Source organism: Diorhabda sublineata, chromosome 2 (genome assembly GCF_026230105.1).
Source record: "Diorhabda sublineata isolate icDioSubl1.1 chromosome 2, icDioSubl1.1, whole genome shotgun sequence".
Classification (NCBI taxonomy): Eukaryota; Metazoa; Arthropoda; class Insecta; order Coleoptera; family Chrysomelidae; genus Diorhabda; species Diorhabda sublineata.
The window spans coordinates 22,615,593-22,639,628 of NC_079475.1; the positions used below are offsets into that span (position 1 = coordinate 22,615,593).

Consider the following 24,036-nt stretch of genomic DNA (forward strand, 5'->3'; position numbering starts at 1 on the left):
ACAGCGGACCATGCATTCCATTGAAGAATATTCAAATTAATGGTATTCCTTAAATTCATCGTCAATCGTTGTAGATTCTTGAACTGGTTCTTCATTGCTAGAAAATTCTGTTTTCTTAATATAAGTATTTGACATCTATAGATGAAAGTTCTTCCAATGAATTTTCTGAATTAAGCACCTTTCGAATTGCAACTAAAACTTTTTCTGCTAAATTTTCTTTGTTTAAGATTATTCTCGAGTAACTGGTTTTTCAGGTCCAAATCTAAATGAGAACATCGATTTCTGTGAAAGGTATGAAGCATTTGGGTATAAGATTCTGTCTCTGTGACAGGACTCGTATTTCCATAACTGTATATTTTCAAGCCATGCAGCTCTTGTCGAGGATATTGTATTATGTATGCATGTACAAAACTGTCGCGACAGACATGCGTATCATCATTCTCTTTACCACAATTTATCCACAATGATTTACTACTACCGCACTTCTTTGCTACATATCCATATTTAGACATTTATGCTACTGAATTTATGTATACCGTAGTTTATTACCCTCAAATTACCAATTTACATTATATTTTGAATATTGAGTTTTATATGTAGAATATTATAAACAATATCAGAGTATAGATTAGGTTTTTGTAAATTAAACACCTTACTTTTTTGTTGTTTATCACTAATTACATTTTATTTCAACTGGTTGTTGTTTTCACCAGTTGAGTTGCAACTTTTTCTATGCTATTAACTTGTTGTTATAGCCCGATATCATCATTTACATTATTATTGTTTGTTACCCCTTTATCAGGGAGAGAATCCTCCTCCATAAACACCACCACAGACACTGATTGTGGTTTCAAATGATAACTAATTCAGAATACAACACAAAAGTATTTTATTGTTATTAAAGCCACCGGTTTATATTCGACACACAAACTTACGTCTTCATCATAAGGAACATTCGGGTGATCTGATTCTGTTTGTTTACATTTTCAAAAATACCGACCGCGACGAAGGCGGCTAATATCAGGCCGAACCAATACAGCGGCGATATTATTCAACAGTATAGCAATGCAACACCAAAGTGGACTAACTTTAATATATTTTCCGAGCTTTCGAATACTTATGTATTCGAAATATATTAAGGTTTGTCCACTTTGGTGTTTCATTGCCACATTCCCAATAAGAAACCGCTGTTGTGTATATATATATATATATAAACAGTCCAGTCGGAACGTCAATTTTTCATGAATCTCTTAAGAATTATTATAATATATAATAAAAATATTTTAAAACAGAGACTTGAAATCAAGAACATCTAGCATTAAATATCAAAAGGTCTAAGAAATAAAAAATTAAATAAATTTATATGAGCAGTTTCTTATTGGACACGTGGCAATGAAACACCAAAGTAGACTAGTATATTTTCCGAGCTTTCAAATACTTATGTATTCAACATCTGGGACTGAAATTATGGTCAAATACAATATAAGAAATGTGTATAAATGTATAACAATAATAAAATTTTACTTACAATTATTAATTAATTTGAACCCAAAAATCTCATATTTTAAAGAAATAATGTATTACATTCAATAATACAAACAAATGTTATTCTGATTTTACTCGAAGTTGTTGAAACTTGATATTAAATGATGAGATTCTGAAAATTTTTATTCGGAATCTGAATCAGAAACTAAAACATCTCCGAGTTGAGCTCTCGAAAATGTTGATTCAAAACATCTTCCAAAAACAATTTTGGCTTTTTTCCTTGAGTTTGATTCCAAGGTATTCAATAGAGCTTTTTCAGCTGAATTTTTCAAAGAACCATTTAAACTTCTTTCATCATTTGAATTTCTTCTGTTTTCCTTTGTAGTATCTAATAATTCATTAAATGGAAAAGATTTTTTGGACTTTTTATTTGCTATTCTTCCTTCACCAATAGTTTCCATACTAAAATCATCCCAATTTTCATTTAAAAGCACTTCCCTATCGTCTGCAGTTACATTTGCAATATCATTATTCACCCCCGTTATTCTTGCAGGTATAGAAGAAGTTGCTATACTTTGATTTTCATTATAAGGATTTATTGTTGCTATCATAAAATTCATTTCAAATGTTGGATTTTTCATCGTAACACAAAGAGGTCTAAAATAAATAAAATGAATATATGGACAAACGTCAGGTGTAACCTTTTTCCATCACAGACTTAACCCCGTATTTAGCTTTCTTAATCAAGTATTTTTGCATATATGGATAGATAGACTGGGAGAAATTCCATGATCACCAATTTTTCTTATAAAACTATGTTTAGCAGAATTATTTGAATTAAAAAATTTAATTAATTTGGGAAAGACAATAAACCAATTTAAAAAGTGTCATTCATTTCTATTTCACATGTTCTATTATTTTATTAGTATAACTTGTAGTAAATGTGAACTGTCTTTTATGGAGATATCAATTAATATTAATATAACATACAGAATAAAACTTTTTTGGGGTTAAGTACCGACGAATTTCTTGAAACTTCAATCCCAAAATAGATTCATTTGTTACACTTACTTCCCTCCTTGTTCAAAATTGAGGCAAATATTCAAATTAAAACCTTCTGCAAACTGTATTGCAGTACGAAATGGTTTTAAAGAGAAATTAATAGTAGTTTCTAGATTTATTCTGAATACACTAAATTCAGATCCATTTGGACTAACTTGACTTCTCACTGATTTTGATCTCACAGGTGCACCTATAAACGTAAATTTGAGAGAAATAGACAGTTTCTTTGATTTTTTTATTATCAAAATAAAATTGTCCATTCAGAATTCCCTCCACTACAGAAAACTATAACTGAGCCTCAATTGCAAACAGCCTCTTTTGACTCTTTTGAATGGATATACTTTTCACAGAAGACCCCTTCCTATAGACTATAGAAAGTGAAGTACTCATTCAGACAAATATATATATATATATATATATATATATATATATATATATATATATATATATATATATATATATATATATATATATATATATATTATATATATATATATATATATATATATATATATATATATATATATATATATATATATATATATATATATATATATATATATATATATATATATATTGAAAAATGAAGAATTTTTTTGAACAATCTAGAACAATGCAGAACAACTTTCAAAATATTTGTAATTTTGAATGCCAACTTCTTTAGGAACTAATATTGGCATTCCACAATCTTTAATTTCATTCTCTGTTTGTAGTTGCTTTTCAGAAAAACAGAAAAAGTCTAAAGGAATCATACCTATTTGTGACGTGCAAAGTTAGTATACAATTCAGTTCTACAGATTATACTTTTTCTCCCAAATGAGAATCCAATATTCCCAAAGTGTGACTAATAGAAATAATAAAGAAATGACATAGCATTAACATCTTCTTCTAAACACATACACCATAACTAGAATATATATAATAATTGTCCACAAAAATCTTTTAAATTTAAATAATTTCTTTTTATTGGAAAAATCTTGGAATCTAATCTTTGTTTATAATTTTCAATTTGGTTTTTGACCCATTCAGAACGATTACAATAGGCATTAGTAGTTTTAGTAACTTAATCTTGAAAATTTATTTTTATTTAAACACATTAAAATTATCAACTTACTACTTACCTACATAATAATTTCTTATCACAGCTTTTTCTTTAGTAATTTCAAATAAAATCTCATCATCTGAATTACTAAACATATTTAGAAGTTGATTGAAGAATGTGCTGGTTGTTACTACATTATTACAACCAGAATCCGGAGAAATATCGATTGTTAGCAATTCGGGTTCTATCAAATGTAGTTGGTGAGTCATTAAAATATCATCATATTTATATTTCATTTTAAATACTATAAAATCACTATTATTATCATATTCTACTTTTACATAATCCAGCTGAAATAATCCTAAGTTGGAAATATTTTACAAGTTGATATTGAACATACCTTTTTTTCCAGATTGGTTCCTCTAAACAAAGGAAGTAGAGTTTTCATATGAATTTTACAAGATACACCTTGGGACTTATCAGCAATTTGAGTTATATCTACTTCGTAAGTTGAAAAGAAAATATCTAACAAATTAAAATGAACACATACAGTTTTTCTTAAATTTAATGTTATAAGACTAACATGCTCTTTAGATGCTTCAACATATAAATCATCTCCAATCTTTGCCAGAGCTTGAAGTGCTTTTGCAAATACTAAAATGAAATACAAAATAATAATGATAATAATAGTAATTAAACAAAAATATTACTTTTCAAATTCGGACCTGGAATTATACAATTCATTTTATTTTCTTCAACTTATTTCATTATCATATCTCACTAAAACTCATTATTCTTTAATTCCTAAGAAAAATTTCAAATTTTAGGTTTAATATTTATTTCTATGTTCCTGTATGTATGCCATAGATAAACTAAAATGAAAAAATATTCAAAGATATATGCTGTAACCACAGAACATTCCCTAAGTATAGTATTATCTGTGGCTATAATTCAATGTATAAAATATAACATTCGGTGCTCCACTAATCGTTCACGGCGCCTGAAATACCCTGTTGGGCGTTCCACATAACAGCTATGATCGTTCAGATCGCTGCGAGAACCATAATGTAAAGACTACAAAGTGTGCTATAGCGCACCAGGTGGGAAGCGCCAATTTAGGAGCGAATTCTCATTGGCTCTTGAGAGATGCGCAGAACTAGTTGAAAATGAGCCTTCGAGAAGAACACACATTGTAGTCTTTACATAATGGCGAGAACGTCATTCATGACGTCATGACAAACGTTGTCGAGAGGTGGGTCGAATTGAGGATTGAAAGGACTAGCGGAATTTTCAAAACTCAAGCAACGCAGAATGAAATCATGGGAATATATATCATTATTAGATGCGGTACGGGATATTATAAGTATTTTTTAAGCATTCTTGTACCTCACCACCAAATATTTTACTATCGCCGCAGAAGGTATTTCGCTTTTACCTTAATATAAATCAGTTATGCACTCTACTAAAAAAATTCATTAACTTACAAATTATAACATAACTGCTCGAAGAATTTGCTTTATATTATCTGTTTTGTCACTCTTTAATATTATCTCAACGCTCGTATTCCATTCCACTTGAGTTTAAGATTATAACGTTCTGGACTAAGTGGAAAGGAGAAGATCGTACTCGTGAGTGCTTAGTGAACCATTCAATTTTCATGATGTCACTTAAGTGGTTTGTGATGATATGATCGATCTTACGTAACCCACCAAAATCTGCAAATATCTTCAAATAACCTAGATAAATATCTTTTATTTATCAATGTAGTTTAGTATTACTTTTATTTCTGCTTGTACATCATAAAGGGCTTAATCAGAAGGTACGTGAGTGAGACAATCAGTATTTTGACGCATCTTTTGTTACGCCATTTTCTGACCCACTATGTTAGAGATCACCAAAGGGAGTAATTCAATTGGCAGTGATATGGAATTTTTAGTTCTCATGTACCCCTTCTCTCGGTTTGTGACACGAGCGACTAGTTACGGCAGCACCGGTATATGTCAAAATAGTTTCTAGTTCTGTGCTTGTGCTGCCAATCAAGCGCAAAGAATCATATATGTAATACAATCATGCGCAGCATAGATAAAGTGTCTCGAACCAGAGAGAAAATAAATATTGTCAGCACCGCAGCGTAGGGACGTTTTTTTTCCAATATCCACTGTCCATATAGGGGTATTACAAATTTTATATTTATTAAAAATTCCTCAAGAAAATAGACAATTATTATTACAAGGCTGCCGAATCTTAATTATTTCTTTACAATAATTAAATGTTCCCGCCACCCATATAATAATGTAATTTCGTCGCTGAAATTGTTCCATTTAGCGTATGCTCACTTTTATGGCGCACCATATATGTAATACTTCTATATGAACATTTTAAAGGGGAAGAATGTCCTACTATTAAAGTGCTGACAATATACTATTTTCTCTCTCGTTCGAGCTGAAACCTTGAGAATAGAGAAAGCGGTATCATTCTGTCTCCCTTAGTCGGAACAGCTTCCACTTATAGAAACTGTTCAAGTAAAAGTATTACCTTTATGTGCATTCATCAAGGTGCTGATTGGGTCATTCTGTTCCGCAATAGTCCTGACGCACGTTCATTCCTCACCGTTTGAAGGAACCCTAAAACAGTCACTTGTCGTATTTTGAAAATTTCGCCGCCACTATCCGCCATGTTTGTAGAGTTGGTTAGTGGATGATAATATTGGAATGTTGAGAATATATGTTAAAGTAAAACAATTCTTACTATCAATATGACTGCGAGATTGAAACATATCGAGGTGGAAAATTTCAAGTCCTACAAAGGACGGAAAGTAATAGGACCTCTTAAATCATTTAATGCTGTTATTGGCCCAAATGGATCAGGTAAGATTCAGTCAAGAAAGTAGTGTTTATTTACTTGTTAATAACTAATACAAATGTATATGGCATTTTATTTGGATCCATAGTTTCAAATTTCTCTTTATTTTGTGTATTGTTTACAATTTCAGATTTTTTCTTCTAGCAAGTTTTCTTCAAAATTGCTTGATATTTGTTTCGAAATTTCATTCAAGGGTAATATCTTTTTCAGGAAAATCAAATTTTATGGATGCTATCAGTTTTGTTATGGGCGAAAAGACACAAAGCTTGAGAGTAAAAAGATTGAGTGACTTAATTCATGGTGCTGCAATTAGTAGACCTGTCTCTAGAAGGTGAGTTGTATACATTTATTTTTTATATACATTACAATATCAATAGTGTAGCTCAACATTTCCGATAGAACAAGGTAGGCATAATAAAACAAGTAAAAATTTAATATCTCATCACTTCATAAGAGCATTACAATGAAATTGTTTAGAATTAAGCTCTGTTGTATCAGGAATTTAGATACATACTTTATACTAACTTATGTCAAGGAATTAATGGTTAACTTCTATTAAAAAAAGATACGTAAATCCAAATAATTATATGAATATTATCTATTTATGGTATCAATCTTTTATTTATTTCAGCATGATTGTATTTACCGATTCATATATTTTGTTTAGGTTACCTTGTTCATTTCCTTCTATTCTGGTTTCTAGTATCAATTTTTCTAGTCTATAAGATATTTCACTACTTATGGGTGCTTCTCTGTGTTACATTATAATAATGAAACAACTCATTTTGTAATTGTCATAATACTAAAAATCAAATTTTGAATTGCACATACTTAATTACAATAAGAATATCTTCTGCTGCTTTCTTCCAACACATTTGTTATGTTCTTATTACAATAATAATTAATTAACATAGTAAACAATATATGTCACATGGTTTAATGTGAAAAAAAATAATTCACTGGATAGATTCCTCAATTGAACCAACAAATGAACAATCAACATATCTGTGCTTTATCATTGTTTTACTTTATATTTGCCATTTTTATTGTAATAGTTATTTATGTATCAAGGCACTAAAGTCATACATTTTATCATAAGGGTGGAGATTAGTAACTAACTAGACAAGTGACAAAAAGAGACTTTAGTGCCACGTTATATATTATATTTCTTTTTGAAATCGCCCAGATTCAAAATTACTTGTGAAAATATTTGGAATTGAAGCGAGTAGAATAGGTGCTAAGTTTAGTTACATAACTGAATATTATTTTTCAAAAACCGATATTCAAATTTATTTTCATTTATTTATATTAATTGTAATAGAATACTTCAATTTAATCGTGATTTTGAAATTTCTTAAGCACATTAATGTGTAATCAACTGCTGTAAAACATGAAGCTGTGACAGTTCAGTGCCTAGGCCTTAAAAAGTGACTTCACTGCCTATATGTATAGACCAATCGGCATCAATGTTTCACTTTACTACTGCAGATTTAAAAGATAAGTTTATTTTACAAAGTTGGCATTCAATTTGTATGTACCATAGTTGTTGAAATATCAATGAGAAATATTCATGTAATAATTTCATACATATAAATGAGTAGGATATGATTTGGATCCTAAAAGCAATTCTCCCTAGCCAGCTAGTTCATATCAAAATTTTTTATTGTGATCTTAAGTTAACATTATTAAATGAAGAGTTTTCTTTGCTAGGCTTAATAACTTCTTTTACACTGCATGGATAGGCAATATTCATAGAATGATTTGAATTTTTTTTCTAAAATTCTTAATATGAAAATATCAATTAGCTCTAAAAATATAACCTATTATTTTTTTCCTTTCCTGGAGTATGCAGCTAATTTCCTGATACTATAACAGAGTTTAGTTCTTAAGAACACTATTCTCTACCAGTGATTTGATTGTATCAGTTAAAACATATTAACCTGGTAAAATTGTGCTGTATTACATGGATGGTGAACTAGATTTAATATGCTACTTCCCCCCAAAAAAAGAAAAAGAAACTTGCATATACATGGTTCATGAAAAAATTGGGTATACTCACATTAATTTGTAGTATGAAAAATATACCATGATCTATAAGTTTATGATTTTTGAACTGATCATTCTAAACTGATAGTGAGGGAGGACATGTTTTTTTTTCACATGCAGTTACTCCCGCAATAAGTACTAATTAAGTAATAACTAATTGCTATCTTTGACTTGATATGTATAAATAAGGAAGTATTAATGCTTTGATAGTGAAAGGCTTTTCTTGCAAGTTAAATGTGATGGAAGTAGCTTGATTAAATATTTCCAGAATTAACTTGTTCATCAATATTTATAATCGCAGTCACGAATCAATTATTTTATATCTTGGATAGCAACAAAATTCATTCCTCTGAATTTTTTTAGTGCCTCAGTATGTGCTGTATTTGATGTTGATGGAACGGAAATGACTTTTCAGAGATCTGTTCAAGGTTCATCATCAGAATACAGAATCAATGGCAATGTAAGTATTGATAATTTATCAATATAAATTGTTGTGACATGTTACTATTTTATATAAGGCTATTCCTGAAAATTGTGCAAATCAGAACAATATTGGATAAGTTCATAAAATATTGTTTAGGCCTGCACATAGAGCAAAGTCCTATTTAAATTTAACTTTACTACAGTTTACATAGGTACATATATGTTAAATGTGATTTCTGTTAAAGTGGTTCAGATCAAAAGAAATATCTTCAAAACATAAAGCTTATTCCATTGCACAAGTCACATGGATAATCTATAAATGTAATTTAATAAGCTATTACTTATGTACAGGCATTGATTTTTATACATATAAAAAACGTTTATATACTAAATTTGGAAGCTCCGAACTAATTTCAATATTTATTAAGGAAGTTCAATTGTCAATGCATTCAATTATGAACAGATCAGTACATTTTAACCTATTCGGAAATGTTTAAAATATGTCTATTGGCAGAGTGTCTGAAAGTAGTACATTCTTAAGGCAATTGTAGGTATTATATAATAATATGGTTGTATTCAAGACAAACACATTCTGTTGGAGTATGAAAATATTGTTCCACTTTGTCTAGTGGCTTATATACTTATTTGTATATTTGTTGTATGATACCAGGATCCGAGCTATTTTGTTAAAATAAAACTTATCTGTGAAAGTAACACCATGTGTTTTTATTAAAACATGTTAACCAAAGCTCCATATTAGAATCGTCTTTTTTGAAGTCCCCCCTCCCCCCATGCCTACTGAGTTAATTAATTGTAACTTTTAATTGACTCGGACAAAGGTGGCAGCATAGCTATGAAATAAATATATAATTGATTACCTATATAATACATTGAATTTGAAAAATAACTGTATACAACATTAATACTACCCAATTCTTTAGAGTAGTTAATTTATCAGGTATTGTTATAAAATTTGTCTAATTTTTAGGTTATTTCTTCAAATGAGTATCTTTCTGAACTAGAAAAATTGAAAATTAATGTTAAAGCTAAGAATTTTTTGGTATTCCAAGGAGCTGTGGAATCAGTAGCTATGAAGAATCCCAAAGAAATGACTGCTTTGTTTGAAGAAATTAGTGGGTGAGTAATGTATCCATTTATTTAAAAAGCCCAATTCAATAATTTCACAAATAGACAAAAAACAAAATTAAAGGAAAATATTAAAAACTGCACAACAAATAATTATAAATTGAATAGAAATGTATCTACAATTTTCTTTATAACTAACAAGGTAATAATACATACTAATAAATATTTATAATCAGAATATATAATAACTGTCATAGCATTTGGATGTACAGGAATAACTTTTCTATAATCATCAAGATTTTAATATTTTCTGAAACTAATTTTAATTAGTATAAACCAAATAGATAATACTAGATAATCTGAAATAAATTTGGAAGCTTTTTAATAGTAATCAATAAAATCATAACTGTATAAACAAAAAAAAACTATAATTGAACTGAGAGGAATTGGAACATTTATGTCTTATAATTAAGTAGGTATGATAATTTCCAAGAAATTGTGAAAGTTAACAAAAATGTGTTTATTTAAAATCTTACATTTCAGTTTTATAATGAAATTATTTGTTCTTGGCAATTATCACTAATAGTCACTGAAAAGATCAATAGCAATATTTTTTTTATATTCTATTTGTAATGAATCTATTTTGATAAGGTTATGTGTGGCAGCCCGAGTTATTATTTTTTTGAAAATTCCACAAGCTTTTTTACTTTCATGTAATCCTTTTCTCACTGTATACAACTAGTAAAATATTTATTACCCATCAGGAAATGTCAAAATTGTATTATAAAACTATTATATATTATAAATGGTTAGTAGAAACAGTTTATGTATAAATGCTTTGATTACCCTTAGAATTTTAAAGTTTTGATATTATTTTCATTGGTGGTTATCACATTGCATTTTATAATTTCAAGAAGCTTGTTAATTGTTAAAGCCTTTTTATATCTATTGAAATCTGATCATTTTCAATTATCAGATCTGGTGCCCTCAAGGAGGAATATTCCAAATTTCAACATGAAATGCTGAAAGCTCAGGAGGAACTTAATTGTGCTTATCAGAAGAAGAAAGGGATTAATGCAGAGAAAAAAGAAGCAAGATTAGAAAAGGAGGAAGCTGATAAATATGCTCGACTCAAAGATGATCTGGTAATATATTTCAACAATTTACTACTTAGGCTATTATTTATTGAAATAATATTGAAATTTAATTCAGTAAAAAGAAATAAAAAATCTAAAAATAAAATACAATGGAAAAGTCTATTAATTCAGACAATGGTATATATTAGGTCAACCTACGATCTCTTTAATGTACCATGGGATGATATCCACTATTTAACATATATTGAAGTAAACTTTTTTAACGTTCAGCTTGCGTCTCTGTTTACCTCTAAGAACAGTTTGAGTAAGTACGCTCCCAGCTCTCTGGTTAACTCCTGCCCACAAGAAAACGCTTCAGCACAAAACTGGAGGGCATATCGAGAATTGCGAAATTTTGCATCTGAGCCAGTTAGAAGAGAAAAACGAGGATATGTTGAATTTCTGGAAGGTCTAAATAATACAAAGGCATTTTGGAGGGACTTGAGAAATATGTCTAAAAGTTTGTAAAAGACCAATGAGATCAATAAGTACTTTCTGAGTGTATTCAATAAGTCCCATGTATGTCAGGAGAAGATTGCTTTCTACAATAGCCATAAAATGGACCCTTGTAGTGAGTTTAGCTTTGTTATGGAGTTTATGGAATAGTTTCATTACCTGTCGAGAGTGCAGGTTAAGAAGGTTAATCAAGCCTCTTCCACCCTCCTTTCAGGGTAATGTTGTTCTAATAGTGGATGACTTCTGGTGGTGGTTGTTGTTCTTCGTCATCTTTGTTCGTGTCAACCTCTGAATACCCTCTAGCTCTGTTTTCGTTCACTTTAGGATTCCAAAAGAGTACATTAAAACAGGTATGGCATAGGTGTTGATTGCATGGACTAAGTTGCCTGTATTTAATTCCGATTTCATAAGTGAATCCACTGGTGTATTGATCTTGGATTCTAGTTTTTGCCTGCTTGTGCTTCAGCAACTTAGACTGTTGAAATCCTAGGTATTTGTAGGTTTCTCCGTTTTCCATCGCCTGTACGATATCTCTGTTGGGAAGTTGCACATTTCCATTCATGACAATACCTTTCTCGATATGTAGAGTCTTGCACGTAGACAGTCTCAAGTCCATATATACACATATACAGTTGGTGTATCGGTGTATTTTTAATTATTTATTAAAATTTTACACTTTATACGAAAAACGTTAGATTCCATGTTACATTGACAAACATAAGTAGAGTGTTAAATTTTAATAAACATCCAGAAATTATGAATAATAATAAATAATAAATTTCTTGAAAAAAATGTTTGTTGTAAAAGATAATTGAAAAGCAAACCGTTTTTTACCCTAAAAACCACCCATTTCACTTCCTGACCTCAGATCGTCTGTAAATTTTTTTCTCACATTTTTTATTATATTTCCCCCTTTTCTAATGGTTTTTATCCTATTATTATTTTTTTCTCACTTTTTATCATTTTGAAAGTCTTCTACCCTGGTCTAATGATGCTTATTTCATTTTTCTGATCTTTGCTTGTATTTATTTTTTATGTAAGATAATTCAATTTAAAAATAAATGATTATTTTACCTAAAAATATTGGAAAAATACTTGTATAGTGTTAACTATGGGAAAATAACTAAACTCTTCATTTTTGAAAACAGTACTTTTGTAGTTCACTTTTTATATATCTTGTATATTTTAGTTTGTTTATTAGTTTTATTTTAATGTTTGAATGCTTTTTCAGAACGATAAATTGACTGAACATCAACTATTTCGACTATTTCACAACGAACGTGAAATGAAAAATTTGGAACAAGACCTCAAATCGAAACAAAAAGAGGTGGACAAGATAGAAAAGAAAAAGGAAAAGTTAGAAGATGTTCTAAAAGAAAAGAAAAAAGAACATGGTAAATGTAACAGAGAATTGGCAAAAATTGAACAAGATATAAGAGAAGTGGAAGTAGAAATTTCTAAAAAGAAACCTCAATTTATCAAAGCCAAAGAACGTGTCAGTCACATGCAAAAAAAACTTGATGGTGCAATTAAGACTCTTGATCAGGCTAGGAAAGCGCACGATGCTCATATGGACGATATTAAAAAATTGGAAGATGAATTGGCAAGTGTAGAAAAGAAAAAGGAAGAATATGAAATGCAAATTGCCGGAGAATCGCAAAGTCAAGGAAGAGATGTTCATCTGGAAGATGCGCAGGTAAATTTCTTAAATAGTTTTACACTGGCACTTAATTGAAAATCGCATTTGTTCAACAAATATTTTAGGTTAGAGAATACCATCATCTGAAAGAAGAAGCAGCAAAGAGATCAGCTAGATACATGCAAGAATTGGATTCTGTTAACAGAGAACAAAAGGCCGACCAAGACCGTTTAGATAATGTGTCAAGAAGTAGGACAGATGCAGAAAATAAACATAGACAAAAACTACATGAAAAAGAAGAGATGGAAAAGAGAATAGAAAAACTTGCTGAACATATAAGGTGAGCAAATATAGTTATATTTTTATTTTATTATATTTATGAGAAGCCAATATCTCTGAGTCTGTTGAAGACATGGATATATGCCATACCAGCCTGGTGATTTGTAGGGGGGAAGGGACTTAACAGCCCTGCTTACCCTCCCATAGTTTATTATAGATACCGGCAAAGCTAGATATAGAGTCACTACAAAAGAACAACAAGATTTGTTCACTTTGCCAGAAAATGTTTTTCTGGCTTGCAACATCCCTGTCCTTATCAAGAAAGCATTAGTAACCGTCTTCCGGAAGAAGTTTGGTCAATTAGATAAATACGAAAAACGTTACAATACCAGGAAAAATGCCGACAGAGCTTCCAAAAAAAGAATTTATAATTTTAACTCACATATTTGCGATGAATAGAATTTTATATGGGTTAAAATTATATTTATTTAAAAACCATAAGGGTCTAGAGGATTATATACATATTAATAAGTTGCATATTCTTCTTTTAGAAAAACTGAATAAACCCAATCCTAAATATAACTCCACAGTATCTGATCTAAAGAAAACTAAAACTATAGTCTTGCTTTTTGCAGAAAAATACTACTACTATAGGTGTTTTCATTGATTCAAATGATGATTTTATTAGTGATAAGTGCCCGCCATAAATAAAGCTTTTCACCTTTTCGTTTTATATGTATATAATATATTCTTACTGTGGAACTGTCAGGCTAAAAATGTGGCATATTATCAGTAATAAAATAATAGTTGTAATTATACAGCATTCATGCATTGTTCATTTGAAAAATATTTAAATGTGTTTCTATTCAGATCAATGGAACAAGCTTTACAAGATCAAAGACAACTCCGAGAGGATTTACAATCTGATGTTGGTTTCTCGAAAGATAGAGTACATGAAATTCAAAACCAGTTGGATGATGTAGTGGAGCAACTTGGTGATGCTAGAACAGATAAACATGAGGATGCAAAAAGAAAGAAAAAAGAAGAAATTGTAGAAAGGTTCAAAAGTAACTATCCAGGAGTAGTAAGTGTGTTTCAATACTATCATTTTAGGTTTAAGTGAAACATTTTTGTTCAATTTGAACTTTTTATTATCATAATATTATTATTATACTATTTCACATAAGATGTAGTCATAAAGAATGAAAAATAGAATTAGTAGAATTAAAAAGTTTCAATTGGTTTTTAAGTGTTACTTTAAATCAGATTTTCTTTCTGTTTGCAGAAATGGTTGGATTATGAGATTGGTTTTTCTGTTATTACTTCTACTATTTAAATGTGATATATGGATTTTTGAAATATAAACAAACTTTCTGGTGTACCTTAGATTGTTATCTTTTCAAAATAGCTGAAATAGCTTTAAAATTCTATTTCATATCAATTTGAGTTTAATATTTAGAAACATTCATATTCATGTTGTTTCCTTATATATCTGACAGTCATTGTTACCAGTGTGTGAACAAAGGATATATCACTAGTAATGAAAAAGTGATTATTTGTTGTTACAGCATATAGTTTTATCTTTAAACAGTTGCCTTTAATTCTTCAAAGCAGTGAAACCTAACTAACAAAACTGCCCTGTATTTAGTTATTCAGTATCTACACTTTTCAATTTTCAATATTTTGGGCTAATGCTGAAAAGTTTATTATTTCAGTAATTGAGTTTATTATCTTCAGATGATTAGATTTGATTGAAACATTATTTATTATGTATTTTCAACTTTTCAGTATGACCGAATGCTTAACATGTGTCACCCAATACACAAACGCTACAATGTCGCTATAACCAAAAATTTAGGCAAATATATGGATGCCATTGTGGTAGATACAGAACATACCGGTAGACAATGCATCAAATATTTGAAGGAACAGATGCTGGAACCAGAAACATTTCTTCCTCTGGATTATCTTCAGACGAAACCGATTAAAGAAAGGTTGAGAAATATCACTGAGCCCAAAGGTCCGTATACTACTGTAATTTTATAATTATCTCTAAATGTTTGGAAAAAAGTGTTAATCAGAGTTATAAGAAGTAGGCTTAAAGACTATGTTTAACATGAGGGAATATCAAGAAGATTGGAAATTTGTTCTGAAAATGGTCAAACACAATGAAAGTTCAAGTTCATAACTTCCGAAATATTGTTTTAACAAATTACGATTTTTGGTTAACAAGATTTATTTGTTAATCATTGAATTTATTTGTTTCATGTAAGTTTTTGTATGACCTTTTTCACAATATTTTTGCTCGATTGAAGTAGCGATATAGAGGGGTTAGTGCCAAGGATACCTTGAAAATACAAAGGGTCTTGACAATGAGGCCGAGCGTTCTCGTCTAAAAAGTGGAAAGTTGGTCCAATAATGTAATCACCTGCACGTACATCTGTGAAGTAATGTTTTGATCAAGCACTAACAATTATGTACGTTCATCAAAACAAATGCTTTCTCAAACATCAACCCTGAAGTAATGAACTTCCTGTGCTAGTTTTGAATTTCTGCACACTCAGAATATCTTTTAAATTTTGTTTTAGGCGTGAAACTAATTTATGACGTACTTCAATTTGAGCCTCAAGCTATCACCAAGGCAGTAATGTTTGCCACTAACAATGCTCTTGTTTGTGAAACTCCAGAGGATGCTATGAAAGTTGCTTATGAACTGGGAGGAAGATTGGATGCAGTTGCTTTAGATGGTACTTATTATCAAAAATCTGGAATTATATCAGGAGGAAGTTTAGATCTTGCCAGAAAGGCTAAACGATGGGATGAGAAACATATGGCACAGTTAAAAGCTCAAAAGGTAAGAATTGTTGGAAGCAAAGTTTGTTTTATTTATTCTTTTTTATCTGCTAATTAATCTGTATTCCATTAAAGTTGATTTAATTGTTGATATTTAAAGGAGAAATTAACTGAGGAGTTGCGTGAGGCCATGAAAAAATCTCGCAAAGAATCTGAACTGAATACAGTGGATTCTCAAATACGTGGACTCGAAAATCGATTAAGATATGCCAAAACTGACATGGACAGCACAGTGAGAATTTTTTTATCAATTTATTTACATTAAAATTAATACTTTGCATAAATAATAATTTCAATTAAAATTGTATGTTCTAGCTAGTCGTTTTCAAGAAAAGCTTTTCTAAACTACGACAAATTTTTGTAATATTTGTATCAATTAATCAATAATTTAATATGTTTTAGAAAAAACAAATAAGTTTAGTAGACAGAGAATTGGCGCATCTCAATGAAGAAATGAAAAAGTATTGTCCACAAATCGAGGCAATCGAGAAATTGATGCACACCCGAGAACAGCAAATTGAAGAAATCAAATTGAAGATGAATAGTGTTGAAGATGTCGTATTCTCTGATTTTTGCCGTGAAATCGGCGTTAAGAACATAAGACAATATGAAGATAGAGAATTGAGGGCTCAAGAAGAAAGGAAGAAAAAAAGATTAGAATTTGAAAAACAAATCAATAGAATCACTAGTAATTTGGATTTTGAAAGAAGTAGAGATACGCAAAGTAAGTTGAAAAATAAAAAAAAAGATCTACCAAAATAACAATATGACTCCAGATTTGGTGTAAATCTATACCTTCTGTCAATTTTTTAAAATTTTATTCGTATTCTAAGAATACTACACTTGCTGTACAATTTTCAGATAATGTAAGCCGTTGGGAACGTAGTGTAAATGATGAAGAAGAAAAACTGGAAACATGCAAGAAACAAGAAGCTAAACAAAGAGATGAAATTGATAAAGATTTACAACAAGTGGAACAGTTAAAAGCGGCTCGATTAAATAAGAAACAAGAAGTGGAAGCCGCCGATGAAGAAGTCGGGAAAGCTCGAAGAGAAGTAGGAGCAATGGCTAAAGATGTACAAGCTGCTCAAAAAGCTGTAGTATCTTTGGAAGGAAAAATTGAGGGAAAGAAGAGTGAACGGCATACCATTCTAATGCAATGTAAGGTAAGTTATATTTTTAATAATTTGATTACAAAGTAAAGTTATCATCAACAAGCTCTACATTTTGTTGGATTGTAGCTAAAGATTTTTCAATATTATTTTGATCTTCTGACGAGAGATACACCCTCTGATGATGGAAATCTGAACAAGTAATACATTTCCATTCTAAAGATGGAAATTTGAATAAATTTGCTTATGTTCATTCAAGTACATTGCTTCTCAATTCTAGTGCTTCTTCAGTTCTCTTATTGCTATTTAAGTGTCTATTTTTTTTATCCAAAGGAAAATAATTGTTTGGTAATAAAATTTAGCAAGAAACTTGTTAAGAAAAAAAACTACATAACACTGCGGCATGCTCGATATTTTCTTCAATTGCACTTTTGGGTTACTAGGAAATAATTTATCTTTAAACTGAACTAACAAATTGTTGTTAGATAGTATGGCATCATAGCAAATGTGATATTTCAAATATTGGAAATTTATTCTTACTTCTAGATGGATGACATTGCTATACCTATGATAGTAGGAAATATGGAGGATATTGCTGCTGCGGATCCTTCCCAATCTTCTTCGGCTGCCGATACAAGTAGCAGTGCCCAACAACATGAAAAAGAGGCCAGGTAAAAAAAAATGCACATCTTAAAAACTAATAGGTTTGAATTGTCATTATGTACACTTTTGATTACTAGATCGACTACTAACACAGTATACTAAAACATTTCTTTCCAATATATATGAGCGGTTTCTTATTGGGAATGTGGAAACACCAAAGTGGACTAACTTTAATATATTTTCCGAGCTTTCGAATACTTATGTATTCATCGTCTGGGACTGAAATTATGGTCAAATACAATATAAGAAATATGTATAAATGTATAACAATAATAAAATTTTACTTACAATAATTAAGATTTTCGGTGGTTTTGAACTGTATTAATTCTTGTAAACATTTTTAAACTCATAGAATTCACAATTCAATATTCAAATTGATGTTGACAGAAATATAGATTCTAGTTACTATAGGAATTTTCATTAATTTTTAATTGGTTAGATTATGAATGAAGTTGAATTTTTATAGGTTAGGATAAGTTGTAGTGAATGAAGTTTAATATTGATTGGTAAATTTATGGATAACATCAAATTTCAATAGGTTAGGTCGTTATGAATTTAGTTGAATATCTATTGGCTAGAATATAAATGACAATAAATTTTATAGGTTAGGTCGTTATACGTGAAGTTGAAATTTACAGGTTAGTTAGTTGTTAATGGCGTTGAGTTTTTATAGAATTTGTTTTTTCAAAATCTAAAAGATATGCATAAATTACACTAAGGTTATTTAAATCAATTATCTTGTTTTCTTATTAATGCATTGATCATTTTGGGCAATATATGTTGTTTCTAATTATATATATATATATATATATATATATATATATATATATATATATATATATATATGTATGCATCTAAATGTTCTTGATTTTAGATCTCTTCTGTTTTAAAATTAGTTTTTTTTGATAATTTTAAAAGAAAGATAAATTTTGACGTTCCGACTTTTCTTAAAGTCTTTATCAAAATATGATATTGATACTGACAACTTGCGTTTTTATATTGATCAACAGATATAAATATTCCATTCTTTTTCCGATATGTAGATGATTGCATTACTGCCGTACCAAAGAATCAAATTGAAAACAAATAAAAAATTCAATTCTTATCATAAAAAACTTCAATTCACAATCGAGATCGAGCAAAATGATAGAATCAATTTTCTTGATGTCCATTATATAAAATTAACAATAACATAAGAACAGAATGGTATACGAAACCAAATTGGTCCTCAAGATATTTAAACTTCAATTCGGGTTATTCTATGTAACAAAAAAGATTGGATCCAACTGTTAGATCCTGTATTTAGATGTTTAGCTATTCAAAAAGCAAAAACTGCAAACATATTCTATAAAAGGATGAACAGATACTACAATCAATTAAAGAGCAAAACATAAAACATCTTTCATTACCATATGTACAAGGACTTTCCCAACAACTATCGAATAATTTCAATAAATATGATATTAGTATAAGTCATAAAGGACATAATATATATAACATTATCCAAATATTTCACTAAATTAAAATCTAAAACACCAAAACCTGTCTACATAGACCAAACATCTCAGTATTTAGAAAAAAGTCTAAGAGGGCATCAATACGATAAAAAAATAGAATATTAAGGAACCATGATATATAAAAAAACCTAAATTCGATTATAAAAATTCAAAAATTCTTGGAACGGAATCTAATACACGAAAAAAATAATTTTTAGGAATGGTTCACATATCAAAAGGTCTAAGAAATTGAAGAAATTTATTAATATAATCCATTTTATTTTTCAGAATTAAAATCGATTATAGCAGTTTAAATGAAAACCTCAAAGATCTTGAAGAAAAAGATGAAATAAAAAAGCAAGCTGATAAACTTCTAAAATCAATACATCAATTGCAAGATACTCTTACGAAAATTCAAGCTCCAAATATGAAAGCTATTGAAAAACTGCAGTTGGCTTGTGGTAAACTGCAATCAACAAATGAAGAATTTGAGAATTTGAGAAAACAAAATAAGAAAGCAAAAGCTGGCTTTGAAAGAATTAAGCAACAGAGATATGAAAGGTTCACCAAATGTTTTGATCATGTTTCCAATGAAATTGATGGAATTTACAAATCCTTGGCTCAGAATCAATCTGCACAAGCCTTTTTAGGTAACTAATGTTAATCTTAATCATAATTGTAATAACTAAAGCATATTTTATATCAAATTGTGATTAATGTCTAGAACAGTAGTTGGATTCTAGTGTTTTGCTTACATCATTCATTTCTTGAAGTCTACCTTTGCGTAGTTTTAGGCGGTTATATTTTTGACAGTGTTTATGATATGAAAGTCGAGATGTTTACTTCTTGATTGTAGATTTCAATAATCACTACATATAATAAAACAATCGCCTCTACCATATCCTGATAAATTCTCAAAAATGACTAGACAAATTTTCATGCATTGTCTAACAACAGATAGAGTGATTCATGAGAAAGTTTCAAGTATATATTTTGTCAAGGTTTTATGTATGTTTGTTGTTTTTATAATTGTTGGGGTAGAATCCAACCTTTCACCATAATCCATCTTGCCTAATCCAATTAAGATATGATAGAAGGCATTATATAATATTCCTATTTATAGATCCACAAGTCCTTGATGGCATATATCTTTTCAGAATAGTTTACTATAATCATTCTATTTTCTAGGTACGGTAATTGCAAGGTCATTTGGCTGGATTTAGTTTTTATCATTACGAACTAAAACTTTATTTTTACCCAATATTATATTTTACAATATTTAACTGTAATGAATATCTTATAGTTAACGCAAAAAACTAAAAAGTAAAGTCAAGCGCGTTTCTCACTCCGATAATAGGACTCGTAATTTCTAAACAAAATATGTCTATTTTAACTGTTAATCAAGCAGAATTGATCACTGTTGTATATAAAGAAATAATTTTATTTTTTATGTTAATATTTATATAATATACTTCAAGTAGTTTAGATATAGTTCATTTAAATATAATCTATTTGTCGTTGTATCAGATTAGAGAGAGAGAGAGAGAGATATTGATAGACCCTATAACATAAAACATAGGCATATGATCTATTACCTGTGTAACTAAGAATAAATAACCTGCTTAAACATTTGTCTCCTTAGTTTTAAAATTTTCTACCTTCCATAGGTGCTGAAAACCCCGAAGAACCATATTTGGATGGTATAAATTACAATTGTGTTGCCCCTGGTAAACGTTTTCAACCTATGTCCAATTTATCAGGAGGCGAAAAAACTGTAGCTGCACTCGCTTTACTTTTCGCCATTCACAGTTATCAACCGGCACCATTCTTTGTATTGGACGAAGTAGACGCAGCATTGGATAATACTAATATAGGAAAAGTTGCCAGATATATTAGAGAAAAAACGGAATCACTACAAACGATTGTTATTTCTTTAAAAGAGGAGTTTTATTCACATGCTGATGCGTTGATTGGTATTTGTCCTGAGATTAAGGTAAATTATAAATTTTAGGTATTTTTTTAATTATCTGCTCCAACTTCATAACTTCAACAACACTGAAATGTCACAAATGATTTATTGTGTTGTCCATTGTTATATCATATTATCCCAATATTCATGAAATTCACAATTCAAGATTAAAACAGTTTCCGCGGCAAATTTAACTCATAATTTATTATTTATCTAAAATATTTAATGAAAGAAAATGGAGTTATATTTTTAAGAAGATAGATGATAACTTTTATTTTTTGATGCTGTACAAAACATGTATATTTGATAAAATGTTAAAAATTGTTAGTTTTTTATTCATTTTGTCTAAGTAAGATGTAATTAACTCAGTAAACTTTGAAAAAAATTCTAAGGGACCGCAAAATCTTCAGCCCCAAAGACTATACAGTAGCTGTTACCTGAATTAAAGAAAGATACTCGTAAGAACAAGTGGCATAAAGATTTCATTGTCGATTTCTAGAACATTAAAGACGTTCCTAGAGAAAAAATAAAGAAGACTTGGTCAAAGCCTTGATCATATAACTGATGCAACGCAGGACCTGTACTATTAATAAACTATAATTTGATATTGAGACCACTTAGAGAGGTTGATTTGAGGGTCAGAGTGCTTGCAACTAGACCTTTGTCAACCCCAGCACATCAAATAGTACTTTAGTAACAGAAAATAAATAATAATAAAATAGAATTACTCATTAGTCTCAATGTAATTCTCAGATGGTTTCTAAGGGAAGTTTTATATACAGGGTGTTTCTAAATTCATGGACTAACTATATAATCCAAAATTTTGAAAGCTATTGATTAAATAATTAGAAAGGATGTTTTTAAATTCATGCTAAAAAATTCAGGAAGTGATTGCTTGTGTGAAATTAAGATATATAATCCTATAACAAAATTTCCTCAGCCCATCCCTTTCCGAGATATCACCTTCAAAAGGTAGTGACTAAAATTTGGTTTTTATTTATTTTTTTCTAAAATTTCAGTAATGCTAGAAACTTGAAATTCTGTAATTTTTGTGCACTCACAAATGCCTAACCACGGGTATTTTTGTAATATTCCTCTACATTTCCAGAATTAATTATGAATTGTATTACGTTTTAGAACTTTTACAACAAATTAAACAATAAAAAATATTTTTAAATAGAACAAGGATATTAAGTTATAATTTTATTTCATAAAACTTCATCTTGAAAAAACGTTTTGATATGAAAAAAAAGTATAATGTGACAGGAATATTGAAAAAATACTTGTAGTTAGTCCTTTGCGACTTCATGAAAATTATAGAATTTTAAGTGTCCAATAACACTGAAATTTTAGAAAAAAAAATAAAAACTCAATTATAGTCACTACCTTCTAAGGGTGATATTTCGGAAATGGTGGAAATTTTGTTATAGGAATGACCTATCCTAATCTATCAAGATGAAGTTTTATGAAATAAAATTATAACTTAATATCCTTGTTCTATTTAAAAATATTTTTTATTGTTTAATTTGTTGTAAAAGTTGTAAAACGTAATACAATTCATAATTAATTCTGGAAATGTAGAGGAATATTACAAAAATACCCGTGGTTAGGCATTTGCGAGTGCACAAAAATTACAGAATTTCAAGTTTCTAGCATTACTGAAATTTTAGAAAAAAATAAATAAAAACCAAATTTTAGTCACTACCTTTTGAAGGTGATATCTCGGAAAGGGATGGGCTGAGGAAATTTTGTTATAGGATTATATATCTTAATTTCACACAAGCAATCACTTCCTGAATTTTTTAGCATGAATTTAAAAACATCCTTTCTAATTATTTAATCAATAGCTTTCAAAATTTTAGATTATATAGTTAGTCCACCTTATAGAACGAAGGCTTCTTCCTCACATTATTTAATATTTGTGTCAATCTTCTGGAATTTCTCTGATTTTTTAGATGATTTCAACTTTTTTGTTGTTTCACATAACCTATATTTTGATTTTCCATTTTTTGTCTTGAGCTGTTCATATACATAAAAAGCAGTTCTACTGATTAAGTATGATTTGACTATGTACCTATTATTAATTTCTATCATTGTACATTTTTTTAGCCTGCCGATTGTTTAGTTAGCCAAGTATTGACGTGCGATTTAACAAAGTATGAAGATTTTTGACAGCATAAGCCAGAGAATATCCAAAAAACTAAATAGTTTCCATTTAGTTTTTCATTCGTACTTGAATTAATAAAATCATCTGTGGACTACTATTTTAAGAGTAAATATTTTTCAACAGAGTTTATTTCAGTTCTAAATTGTCAAATGTATAAATGTTTACTTGAGAGGTAAGGAAGTTGTGTTTAGAATATAGATTTTTTACTGTATTAATATCATTAAAAGGATATAAATAAAGGTTTTTTTGAAAATTTTTCA

At 29.3% G+C, this 24,036-nt stretch overlaps 2 protein-coding genes across 2 annotated transcripts; one reads left to right on the forward strand and one right to left on the reverse strand.

Moving 5' to 3' along the window:
- Positions 1–181: 181 nt before the first annotated feature.
- On the reverse strand, positions 182–4,658 carry LOC130440718 (cell cycle checkpoint control protein RAD9A-like). The gene is made up of 5 exons (XM_056774015.1): positions 4,300–4,658; positions 3,990–4,243; positions 3,669–3,939; positions 2,557–2,737; positions 182–2,142 (listed from the first exon to the last, which is right to left on the reverse strand). Exons 1-5 carry the CDS (start codon positions 4,331–4,333, stop codon positions 1,668–1,670), a joined length of 1,215 nt encoding a protein of 404 aa, XP_056629993.1. The 5' UTR covers positions 4,334–4,658; the 3' UTR covers positions 182–1,667.
- A 1,385-nt stretch (positions 4,659–6,043) lies between these two features.
- Positions 6,044–24,034, forward strand: LOC130440719 (structural maintenance of chromosomes protein 1A). Its single transcript, XM_056774017.1, has 17 exons — positions 6,044–6,456; positions 6,662–6,782; positions 8,861–8,957; positions 9,909–10,057; positions 10,983–11,151; positions 12,830–13,294; positions 13,363–13,577; positions 14,387–14,600; positions 15,305–15,536; positions 16,105–16,370; positions 16,470–16,601; positions 16,772–17,093; positions 17,231–17,535; positions 18,028–18,152; positions 19,929–20,290; positions 21,308–21,633; positions 23,719–24,034. Exons 1-17 carry the CDS (start codon positions 6,345–6,347, stop codon positions 23,779–23,781), a joined length of 3,675 nt encoding a protein of 1,224 aa, XP_056629995.1. The 5' UTR covers positions 6,044–6,344; the 3' UTR covers positions 23,782–24,034.
- The last annotated feature ends 2 nt before the right edge of the window (positions 24,035–24,036 follow it).